Source organism: Mus pahari, chromosome 6 (genome assembly GCF_900095145.1).
Source record: "Mus pahari chromosome 6, PAHARI_EIJ_v1.1, whole genome shotgun sequence".
NCBI lineage: Eukaryota > Metazoa > Chordata > Mammalia > Rodentia > Muridae > Mus > Mus pahari.
The window spans coordinates 67,179,103-67,192,127 of NC_034595.1; the positions used below are offsets into that span (position 1 = coordinate 67,179,103).

At 43.1% G+C, this 13,025-nt stretch overlaps 1 protein-coding gene across 3 annotated transcripts in view; it reads right to left on the bottom strand.

Moving 5' to 3' along the window:
• Positions 1–5,036: 5,036 nt before the first annotated feature.
• The window catches only part of Nsun4 (NOP2/Sun RNA methyltransferase 4), a 20,829-nt gene continuing 12,840 nt past the window's right edge, over positions 5,037–13,025 (bottom strand). For 2 of the 3 annotated variants that reach the window (XM_029539427.1, XM_029539426.1), the window contains 2 exons: positions 8,831–8,955; positions 5,037–7,420 (listed from right to left, as the gene is read on the bottom strand). In XM_029539427.1, the coding sequence (XP_029395287.1) occupies positions 7,144–7,420; positions 8,831–8,955 (402 nt within the window). In that variant the 3' untranslated portion in view covers positions 5,037–7,143. The remainder of the gene's footprint in view (positions 7,421–8,830; positions 8,956–13,025) is intronic. The other variant, XM_021200801.2, reaches the window with a different exon arrangement.

Sequence of the window (13,025 nt, forward strand, 5' to 3'; positions counted from 1 at the left end):
AAAAAAAAAAAAAAAAAAAAAAAAAAAAAGAAGAAGAAAATGAGCCACAGCAATGGCAGTGAATTAGAGAAACACTTAGATCTTGAGGTGTCATAGTTGTCACTGTGAGTTGGAGACCCCGCTGTGATGAGCCAGCTCATCGCCTGTCCACCAACTCTTCCAGCCGAGATGGTATGGGAGATAGCTTGTTAGTAGCAAACCAGTTTTTGAAATCCAGATATGCAAAAACCAATTTTTTTAAAAAAGCACATGCTTTCATTCTTGAGAAGCCCTAATGGAATATTCCATGCTTACATTGTATTCCACAGAGAACATATTCATGGTAGACTGTGTGTAGATCAATGATATATTGAGAACTCACCTGGGAAAATAGGCTTCACAAATCAAGCCTGGCATGGTGCTTATGCCTATAATTCTAGCACTCAGCTGAAATAGGGAAGAGGGACTGGGAGACAGAGAGGGATGGGGGAGGGAGGAGAGACAGAGAGACAAGAAACTTTGAATGAGGATGTGCCCCATTGGCTCATATACTGAATACTTGGCCCCCAACTGTTAGAACTGTTTGGGAAGGGTAGGGATGGTGGTCTTGCTGGAGGAGATGTCACTGGGAGCAGGCTTTGAGGTTTCAGATGACTGTCATCATCCTGTTAGTTCACTCTGCCTTGTGCTTGTCAATCAGGTTGTGAGCACTCAGCACCTGTTCTAATTGCCTTTTGTCATGCCTTTGCCATAGCTGCAATCCTTGGGACACCTGTCACAACAGAAACATCTAAGGGAGACAGGTCACTTGCTCCAGAAGATGCTCTCATAGCTTCACAACTTGAAGCAGCATATTTCTCTATGTGATGGTTCTGACAGACCAGTAAACACCCACACAAGAAAATCCTCAGCCTGACTCCCTCAGGATTTGAGGTTCCACTGTTATTCTGCACAGACTCTCCCCTTGGCCTATTCCCCAACTGTTTGTTTGTTTGTTTTCCCCTCTAACCAAAACCCCCACTCTACAATACATTCTGCCTGACAAACTCACTCTTCTCCAAGACCCAGTTCATCCAGGTGTGGCAGCCCTTGTCTGCAATCTGTGACAACAGCACTGGGGAAGCCGGGGAGGTCAGCCTCAACCACTGGGTGAAACCTTTTCTGAAAAGCAAATAGAACCAGTAAAGGACACAAATGTAAAGATGAAGGGTCCCTGGATCCAGATGGCAACATGTACTGTCTCCATTAAAGTAGCAAAAATAATTTTTTAAGGCAGAGTTGTTGGTAAAACAAACATTCAGGGGGCTGGTGAGATGGCTCAGTGGTGAAGAGCACTGACTGCTCTTCCAAAGGTCCTGAGTTCAAATCCCAGCAACCACATGGTGGCTCACAACCATCTGTAACGAGATCTGACACCCTCTTCTGGTGTGTCTGAAGACAACTACAGTATACTTACATATAATAAATAAATAAATGTATGCTAGCGTGGTGGCGGCGCACGCCTTAAAAAAAAAAAAAAAAAACAAACATTCAGCGACTAGCAGATAGAAGGCAATATTCAACTGAAAAAAGACACACAGGGAAAGAAACTCGGCATATGACAGCAGAAGGAACCAAGGTGCTTCCCAGGATGCTGTGAAGAATCCGTAAGAAAGCCTGGTGGTGGCACGCACCTGTAAGCATAGCACTCAGGGGGCAAGAAGCAAGGCCCTCTGAGTCTGAGGCCAGCCTGCCCTACATAGGAAGTAGAAAAAGGCTACGTAGAAGAGACCCTGTCTCAAAAACAGACAAAAAATTAATAGGTTATTTGAAGTTATAACACTAACCATCAATAGCAGTTAAAACAGAAATCCAGGTTTAAATGAGAACTGTGAAGGCACAGTTGGTACTCGTAGTTCAAGGGACTGTGGTCAGTGTGAGCAGGGATTCCTTCATTATGTACTAGGTTTATTTACTTCCAGTCTTGGCTCAAGTTTCTTCTCCTCCAGGAGGATTTCTCTTAAAATGTCCTGGTCTGCCTTGAGGCCAGCCGCTCCTCTTTCTTCCCAAGACTCCCAGAGCCTCACCTGCTGAGGTGCGACTGAGCACTCATTAGTCTGGACCTTTCCAGGATCTATGGCTACATCAGAACAGTGTCGCTGGGTATCCTTGTGAATGAACTCTGCAGTTATAGACTGTGTAGCATCAGCTTGGTTCATAGCAGCGATGGCACACACCTTTAATCCCAGCACTTGAAAGGCAGAGGCAAGCAGATCTCTGAGTTTGAAGCTAGCTTTGTCTATAACTGAGTTCCAGGACAGCCAAAGATACACAGAGAAACCCTGTCTCTAAGATGGGGTTGGGGATGAAGCAGAGGGGAAAACAAACAAACAAACAAAAAACCTGCATCAATTAATGTGGGGCCAAAGTAGTAATTTTTTAAAATTATATGCATGGGTGTTTTGCCTGTGTATATGTGTGCCTGGTGCCTCAGAAGATCCCCTGGAGTTGGAATTCCATTGGGAACCAATGTGCTGGGAATGGATTCTTGATCCTCTGGAAAACAGCCAATGTTCTTAACCAGAGCCACCTCCTCAATCACTGTAGCAGTATTTTTAACAATCACCTGAGATGTGATTCTATTCTCTGCACTTTGACGAACACTAGGTTCTGTGTATTCTATCAATACTTTCCTGTCAGTTAGTGGCTTAAGTTAGCTGAAATGAAAAAGCACCAGCATGAAGGTGACCTCACAGGGTGCTGGCAGATTCTCGGCTATCGGCTCCGTGTAGTTCAGCTTCACCCTCAGCCATCTCAGGACAGCTGCCAGGCGGTGGTGCTTCATGACTTCTCACCTAGCCCAGGTAGAAACTCTACTTCCACAGAATTGAAGACCTAGGAAGAAACCCAGGAGCTAAGGCCACTGATTATTTTGAGACAGGGTCTCACCATGTAGTCCTGGCTGTCCTGAAACTTGCTATGTACACCAGGTTGTATTCAAACTCATAGAAATCCACTTGTCTACACCCAATGAATACTGGGATTAAAGGCATGAGCCACCATGCCTGACAGCTACCTAATCTTTGATAGATTGTCAAAAATACACATTGCATCAAAGACAGCATCCTTAACAAATGGTGTTGGGGGAAAATGGATATCCATGTGCGGGACAATGAAACTAGATCTCTCAATCACTCTGAACACAAATCAATTCAGAATGGATCAAAGATCCTGATATAGGAACTGAAAGCGTGAGGGGATAAGATGAAGAGCCAGATTTGGAAAGGCAGACGTGGCAAGCACACCTGTCACCTTGGTACCAGGGAGGCAAAGGCCAGGCTTCAGGGCAGCCTCAGCTACATAGTATGTTAAAAGGCAGCCTGGGCTGGACCAATGGTTCACTGGTGAATAATACTGCTTTCCAGAAGACCGAGGTTCTATTCTCAGAACTTACATGGCTGCTCACAACTGTCTGTAACTCTGGTTCTAGGAGATCTGATGGCCTCTATTTTGGCAGGGTCTCACTATTTAGACCAGGCTGGCCTTGAACATGTATCTGCCTGCCTCTACTGCCCGAGTGCTGGCATTAAAGGTAAATGCCATCATGAACTGCTTGATGTGGTTTGTTTTTCCTTTACTTTTAAAATTATATATAGTATATATTGCTTAATATGCTTTCAATTTGCATTTCCCCAATGGCTAAGGATGTTGAACATTAAAAAAAAACATATTAATCATTTATATTGCTTATTTTGGAAACTATTCAACTCATTTGATAATTTATTGATTGGAAGATTATTTTTTTAATTTTATGTGTACGGGTGTTTCTGCCTACATATTATGTCTGTGGACAATCATCTGTTACCTCCAGCGCCAGGACCTGGTAACCAGCTACTGAGCTCTGTGACAGTACCTGCACTCATGTGCACATACCAACACAGACACATAATTAAAATTAATCTTGAATTTCTGCTCTTGTTTGTTTTTTGAGACAGAGTTTTTCTGTGGAGCCCTGGCTGTCCTGGAACTCACGACGTAGTTCAGGCTGGTTCCTGAACTCAAAGATCCACCTGCCCCTGCCTCCCAAGTGCTGGGATTAAAGGTGTATACTACCACTTGGCTAAAAATAAATTCTGAATAAAACATACATTAGCCACATGACTCACCAACTCTAGCCCTAAAAAATTTACTCAGGAAAAGATGTGAACACTTAAAGTCATGTGTATAAATGTTCTCAGCAGTTTTACTGGTAATAGGCAAAAGTGGAAGCAGTGGGAAGCAACCAATCAGTGAGCAAAGGGAGTACAGTCAGGAGAAAGGGGGAGAAAGCATCAACAGACGAACACGAACGTCCCGGGATGAATGATCCCACTTATGTATGCAGACATCTCCCAAGGTCAGGTTGCATGACTTGACAGGCTTCACAGATCACCTAAGTCTTTAATAAGAAAGGACAGCAAAAGGCACAGGCAAGCACTCGCTGCTGGAGAAACGACCTATGTGCAAGTTCCACACACAGACCACACTCCAAGAGTTTTGCTGTTGTCTGTTGTTTTGAAGCTTTTGTTAGGAAAGTCTCACTTTATAAGCTTGGCTGGCCTTGAACTCATTGTATAGACCACGCTGGCCATGAATTATCTGTGGTCACTCTGTCTCTGCCTCCCAAGACTGTAGACTCCATGTACCACCACCTGGCTGCTTATTTTTGTTTTTGCACACTGGAGACTAAATTCAGGACCTTATACATGCCAGGTAAGTGCTTTACCACAGAGCTATATCTCTCACCCTGTATTCATTTATTATTTATTGTTTTTTTTTATTTTTTTAAACATACAATTTAATGATGTTTAGCAAATATAACCACTGCTATAATTAATTCTTGTAATGTCTTTGAACAAAACATTAAATAAGCATGAACTTATCACAGAACTGTTATTAGCATATTTATTGGTTTTCAAGGCAAGGTTTCTCTGTGTAGCCCTGGTAAATGCTCTAGCCCTGTATTTGTTTGTTTTTCGAGACAGGGTTTCTCTGTGTAGCCCTGGCTGTCCTGGAACTCACTCTGTAGACCAGGCTGACTTGAAACTCAAAGAGATTTACCTGCCTCTACCCAGGATTGAAAGAGAGCTGGGATTGAAGGCATGTACCCCACCACTACCTGGGTCTAGAGCCCTGCTATTTTGGGTTGGGTTGGGTTTGGGTTTTTGGAGACAGGGTCTCATGCAGCCCAGGCAGGACTGGAATTTACTAAGTTGCTAAGGATGGTCTTGAACACCTACTATTCCTGCCTCTACCTACCAAGTGCTACAATTACAGGCACATACCACATCATCAAGGATTTTTGCTATGGTTGAATCCTGGCTTTGGGAAAGTTCAGATCAGAAGTTCCCAGGAGGGTTTCATGATACCCCAATGGAAGTAATTAAGCTGAAAGCACCTAACCAGTTAGACCAGTTGCAAACTCACAGAAATGACCCTAGGGTCACCACAGGATCTTTAGACTTTAAATAACCCTAATGATCTCATCTTGTTACAAGTAACATACCAAAAGTGGTCCAGATAAAGGTGAAATTTTCATCTAGTTATAAATCAACTCCATCTTCTAACCATGGTGATAGAAGGCAGATCAGCTATTATCTGAGACTAGAAACAAAAGAAGATTGAGACCAGAAGGTAACATTTAAGGATAGAAGTATTTTCAGTATCTCTTGGTGATTATGGCTATATTATTAAATACAAAACTCATTAAGCAGCACACTGCTGGGTTGCAAGGTAATATAAATAAGATCATACATCATACATTCTAAATACAGGGTAAATAGCAGGCAGGGATTGTACGCCATGAATAGAGGCTGGTGAGGGTCCTACTCAGATGTCAGCCAAGTTCCCTGCACTTCTAGTCTACCAGCTTCACTTGACTTAAAGTCTGGAAGGCCTTCCAAGGTCCACAGTTATTATACAAATCTCAAGAAAAGAGATGTCTTAACCTTTGCTAACGTCCTTCTCAATGGATACTTCTAATACTCTAATAAGGATTAGCAGGGAAGGCATGAAAGATGAAAAGAATGGTAATAAAGGAGGGATAAAAAAGTGGGAAGAGCCAATAAATATTCAAGTTATTGACAAGGTACATACACACACACACACACACACACACACACACACACACACACACACACACAGTTGACCATAAGCAATGTTTACTATTTCCTGGCACTAAAAATTGCTTTGTTTGACAAGTGTTACAAAACAATCAGCATGCAAGTCACTTTATATAATGTCACCCCAAAACACCGTGTGTGAGGTAAAGCCCGCTATGCAGAAGAACTCAAAACTCTAGAGGATGTGGAGATGAGCCAAAGCAGGCATCAGAGAGGGGCCACAGACTAGAAATAAAAACAAGACACTTGAAATAAAATGTCAAGAAATTCTGAGGTACTTGGAGAGCGAAAAGAAGTAGGTTGCCATTCTGAAGGGAGGAAAGCCAACTATTTCCCATGGTCCCAACCATCTCTCTAACAGCTCCATAGCTGTCACTCAGGAATTCCCAGAATACTTGCTTTTATATGAAGAAATAAAGGAAGAAACAAGCAGCTTTTGTAGCCACATCTGAAGATGAGCCAGAAGCATCCATCTTAGGAAAGCTTTCTCTCGGTAAGAGGATCATCAGCCACAGGCTCAACCGTTTCAGTTACTTATTCCTTAAATTAGACCATGTGCCATATGGAGACATTTGGGGAGGCTGGCAGGCCTGTGGGCTGGTTAAATGGAACTCACCAGTGTGGGAGGCCTGGAGGCCTGGCTGGGCACTTGGCAGCTTCAGCTGACACATAAACGTAATAGAACTTAGACTGATGTGATGTCCCCAACTGCAGGCCCATCCTTACAGCACTTCAACTTTATTGGCTAAATGTTTCTTCCCAAATTTACAGCTTAAACTATGGGCTTATTCACAGATTCTGTCTTAATCCCTTATGGAGCAGGTGCCTTAGTAGAGGCTAAGAGATAGAAGTGAGAGTATGTGTTAGAAACCTGCTGATAATCCAGAGCTGGGCAGCAGTCCCTACTTCCTGCTGTTTACAACTATCTTTAGATGTAATGGATGGAGACAGGCCTGGGGATACACCTGCCACTAGCCTCAATTTCAATGGAGTCATCACCTTCCTGCTTCAGGGAAGTGTAACACTATGGCAGCCGATGCAGTTTGCAGAAGTACATAGGTCCAAAATTGGCCATGAGGTTTGGTATTACCAGCTCCCCAACCTGGCAGGATGGGAAGAAACAGAATGTGTCCATGAAAAGCTTTCGGAAGTGAGACAGGTCTTCCACTTGAACCTTGATGTTGTATTGATTGGCCAGAAGCTCAATGGCACCTTGCACCACATACTCATTCTGTAAGTGTGACAGTGAGCAAGTTGAATAGACAACGTGACCTCCTGGTTTGGTGGCAAGGAGTCCAGCCCTGAAACCAAGAAAAAAAGCAATAACTAGTATACCTCTCGGAAGGGTGAGAGCAGCAGGGGGCTAGGGACACAGGTAGGGGGTCTACTACCCAGTGGAGTGGCAGAAGGTGAGGCTTGCCTCTAGGAGCCTTGCTGTATGTTCGCTTGGTTCTTTTCTTTGTGAGCTACAACCCTGTCGTATAGCACAGAGTAGCCTCCAAGTTGCCATCCTCCTGCTTCAGCCTTCCACGTGCTGGAATTATAAGCACATACTACCACACCCACCTCTACCAACCCTCCTTCAAAGAATCCCTGATGGGGCTGGAGAGGTGGCTCAGCAATTATTGCACACTGCTTCTGTAGAGGACCCAAGTTCAGTACCCAGTGCCCATGTCAAAACTTCCTACAACACCGAGTCCAGGGGACTCCAAAATCTTTAACCTCCATGGGCGTCTATACGAGTGTGCATGTATGCATACACATAATTATAACTAGCTAAAAGAAAGAGAGACCCTTTGAAGCCTGAATCTAGTATGAACTAAATCCTAATAATGGCTATCAACTGAATTCTCTCCTCAGTCATACAGACCCCTGGCCCCTAAGCCCCTTCGCTTTTCTCTCCTCTTTCTTTTCTCCCTTTCTCTTTCTCCTTTCTCTTTTTCTATTCAATCCTCACCCCACCCTGCCCTGTACCCCCCAACCCCCTCCACAAGGTCTCATTATATAGCTGACCTGGAACTCACAATGTAGTTCAGACTGGCCTGAAAATCAGAGATCTTCCCATGTCTGCCTCCCAAACTCTGAGATTAAAAGCATGCACCATGCCTGGCTTCTTTTTAAAATGAATAAATGTAATAGTTTTTCTTTATTTAAGAAAATATTTATTACTTATTTTATGTGCATGTGTGTACCTGAATGTATGGATATGTACCATATGTGTGCAGGAGCCCATGGAGGTCAGAAGAGGCATCAGATCCCCTGGTCGTGGAGTTAGGGATGGTTGTGAGAAGCCATGTGGGTGCTGGGAACCAGACCTGGTCCTCTGCAAGAGCAAACAGTGCTCTTAACTGCTGAGCCATTTCTCCAGCCTCCTCCTTCTCTCTGAGACAGGGTCTCACTATGTTGCCCAGGTTAGCATCTAGGATAGCCCAGACTCCTAGGCTCAAGCTATTCTCCTGCCTGAGTTTCTCAAACATCTACGAATAGCTGACAGAATCTGCTTTTCAAAAATGTGCAAGGCACTGGCACTAGGGATAAAATGATGAAGTAGAGTAGCTAATATTCTAGAAAGAACCAACTCATGAAGCCTACTGCCTCCAGACAAATCTCCAGCCAAATTCTTATATGTGATGGTCTTGGCTTCCAGTCCCCCAGCCGAGCTCTCAGGTGACTAGACCCTAATGTCTGAGATTCTGTAACATGTCACTCACGCAAGAAGCTGCACCTGCAGCATAGGCAACATCTGTCGCTCCTTCTTCCTTGACCGCTGAAAGATGTTGTTCTCTTCCTCATGAAGGGAGTGGCGGTCCGTGGTACATGGCACATCTACTAACACCTGCCCAGAATGTTAAAAGATAAAGCATTAAAGCTCCTCCTAGGTTACTCTGACTTGGGTCAGAGCGGTTCAGGCCCCCAGATGACAAAGCTCAGAGGTGATGCTCCTTCTACCCATCCCTCCATTGCAGAGCACCAGACAAGGATTCTCATTTTAACCTGATAGAGAACTGTGAAATAGTGAGTGGGAAAAATAGTATATTTAGAAATATCCGTGGTTGATCAAAAAGCAGAGGCAGAGGCAAGAGGACTGCTACAAACGTGAAGGTAACCTAGACTCTGGTTTTCCAGACCAGCCACAGGCACAGAGTAAGACCCTGCCTCAAAAAGTCAAATTAAATTAAATTAAAATATATGCATGGTAGTACATACTTAGCGTTCCAGTACTTGAGAGGTGGAGGGAGGCAGGAAAATCAGGAGTCATAGCCAGCCTCAGCTTACAGAGTGAGTCTGAAGCCAGCCTAGGTTTCATAAGATCCTGTTTCAAAACAAAAGCTGCATATAAATAAATCATTGTAATTACATAACTGATATCAACTTAAGAAATAAAAGCTTAGTACTTCAAGGCTCTGTCCTTCACTATTTGATGAAAACATCCAATTTATATATGATAAACACTCAATTTACATGTTTCATAATAAAACAATCAGAATTCAAAATTATCTTAAAACAATGTCAGGGTGCAAGGCCCTAGGTTCAATCACCAGTACTATTTTAAAAGAAAAAGGGGAGGAGGAACTAAAGAGATGGCTCAGAGTTGAGAGCACCTGCAGCTGAGTCACATCCCATCAGATGGTCACCTGTAACAACAGTTCTGGAGGGATCCGAAGCTGTGGCCATTGACACACACATGAGTGCACATGCACACGTGCACACACACACACACACACACACACACACACACAATGTAGCAAAGGCTGACCTTGAATTCACAATTCTCCTGCCTCAGCTCTCAAGGGATTACAGTTATGTACCACCACATCTGGTTTCCAATATTTAAATTTTTTTTTTTTTTTTTTTTTTTTTTTTGAGACAGGGTTTCTCTGTATAGTCCTGGCTGTCCTGGAACTCACTCTGTAGACCAGGCTGGCCTCGAACTCAGAAATCTGCCTGCCTCTGCCTCCCGAGTGCTGGGATTAAAGGCGTGCGCCACCATGCCCAGCTATATTTAAATATTTTAAAATAAGAAATACAAAATCATTCATTAATTTGCCAGCAGCCTTTTCTATACTAGGCACTTGAGACAGACAAAAGAATGTTTTAAATATCCTTATATGTATGTTTGAAAAAGGTAAAACAATCTTCGGAAAGATATTTTTGGCATAGAAGTAAATTAAAAATAACTCAATTTTGCCAGGTGGTGGTGGCGCAAGCCTTTAATTCCAGCACTCGGGATGCAGAGGCAGGCAGATTTCTGAGTTCGAGGCCAGCCTGGTCTACAAAGTGAGTTCCAGGACAGCCAGGGCTATACAGAGAAACCCTGTCTCGAAAAACCATAAAAAAAAAAAGTCCCAGCACTCAGGAAGCAAAGGCAGGTGGATCTGAGTTTGAGGCTAGCCCAGTCTACAAAGCTAGTTCCAGGATAGCCAGGGCTATATTGAGAAATCCTGACTTGAAAAACCTAAGACCAAATCAAAATACAAAACAAAAAAACTGCCCAATATTCAATATTGATCTATTCTTCGGTGAACTAACACAGTATACACATAGTAAGGAAAAGGAACAGACACGGTGGTGCCCACTGTAGTCCTAGCATCAGGAGGTAATGGCAGGAGGATGCAAATTTCAAGGTCATCCTTTGCTGTAAAAGCTAGTTTGAGGCCTGCTTAAGCTACATGAAACCCTGTCTAAAAAGAAAGTGGGGCAGGGGGCAGGGAAAGGAGAGAGCTGTGGAAAGAGTTACAATCTACTAAAGGTGGCTGGACTCAGGAGATGGAATGAGGGTGTTGGGGTCCTATATCCTCATGCATATGAACAACAGAGTTCAAGGAGACTAGAAAATAAGTGGCAAATAGATCCTTATTTTGGTACCAATATACCACAGATATTGCTTATCAGTGTCAACTGTGAAAGCTCCCAGCCTCATCCAGGGCAGGAGCTGTTCAACATCAGCTATGGCACAGGCATCGCTGCAGCAGGCATGGTCCAATGCGTGGTTACCAGCCATATGCCAAGATGGCTCACTAGCTTCTCTCAGCCTCCAGTGTGCTTTTAGACTCCCCCATGAAAAAACATGGAGAAAAATATGTTCAAATAAGCATTTTATTATTGGAAATAAACTTTAACTTGGGAAGGGAAGGATGGAGGAAACCTGTGACTGGAAGGGAGGGGTGACTGCCCTTCTATGAACATGCAGAGCGCTGGACCTCTCCAACTAATGGACAAGGATGACTGAAGAAGAATAGGATTATCAGGTCTGCCGAGGCCTGTGGTAGCATTTTTCTCTGCATCTAAAGTGTCTAACACTTCCTTTGCACACAGCAGATTGCACACTACTATTTCTTCAACAAATAAATTAATGAAGATATCTTCAAGGACCAAAGCTATTTCAAATGTCAAGTAAACTGGGAGGGAATTCATTCTCTATTGCTCCACAAGGCATAGCTAAAATCAGTGAACAGAAAACGATGAGGAATCCGACAACGACAACAATGTCAGATATTTGCTGTAGTCTGAAACTGTGCAAAGGCATTCTTAGTTAACCACCTATGGGACGGGCACTATAATGTACCACACTGAAGAAGTTAAACACAATTCAAAGTTTAAGTAACTCACAAAAGGCAGGTCATGAAGCTAGGACTCCATTCCAAGGAGCCTGAATCTAAAATGCTAGCCCTCACCCACATGCCATGCAGACTACACATTTTTGGTTTTCTAAGACAAGGTTTCTCTGTGTAGTCTTGGCATTTACTCTGTACACCAGGCTGACCTCAAACTCAGAGATCCGCCTCCTCTGCCTCTTTTTTGTTTGTTTTTTGTTTTTTTAGAGACAGGGTTTCTCTGTGTAGTCCTGGCTGTCCTGGAACTCACTTTGTAGACCAGGCTGACCTCAAACTCAGAGATCCGCCTCCCTCTGTCTCTTGAGTGCTGGGTTTAAAAGTTTGTACTACCACTGCCTAGCTATATACTTTGTCCATTTTATACCTGTGTACAATATACAGTGATCATAAATCATGTTTTAAATAAGTGACTTTATAGTGTGCTAATTAAAAGAAAATAACTAGGGGCTGGAGAGATTGCTCAGTGGTTAAGAGCACTTGTTGCTTTTATAGAGAAACCAGGTTCAATTCCTAGCATCCACACAGTGGATCCACTCAATTGCTTTTAATTCCAGCTCCTGGGAACCTGGCTCTCTCTTCTGATCTGAGGGCACAGGCACACATGTAGCACACACATACCCGAAGGCTAAACAATCATCCACATAAAAATAAATAAATCTAAAAGAATTTTTAAAAAGGAAATAAGTAACTTAAAAATATTAAGAGTTTCAACAACATACACAACAGGGGACTGTGAGAGGTACTGCAACTTTTATTAAAAACTGACCAACAGGGCTGGAGAAATGGCTCAGCAGTTAAGAGCACTGGCTGTTCTTCCAGAGGTTTTGAGTTCTATTCCCAGCAACCACATGGTGGCTCACAACCATCTGTAATGGGACCTGATGCCCTTTTCTGGTGTGTCTGAAGACAGCTAGAGTGCACTCACATATATAAAATCAGTAAATCTTTAAAAAAAAAAAAAAAGACAGAAGCAATACTAACAGGATAGAGAAAATCGTGCTCATTGCCAGAGAAAGCAAGACTGGTCAAACATCTAAAGCATTTCTCAAACTCTGTCAAAATCTTAACTGGTGGAAACCATTAACCAGCAATTTTACTTCAAATGCATAAAACTATGGACTACACCTGAGGATATTTTAATTAATTAAAAAGTCATTGGGCTGGTGAGATGGCTCAGTGGGTAAGAACATCCGAGTGCTCTTCCGAAGGTCCAGAGTTCAAATCCCAGCAACCACATGGTGGCTCATAACCATCCGTAACAAGATCTAATGCCCTCTTCTGGAGTGTCTGA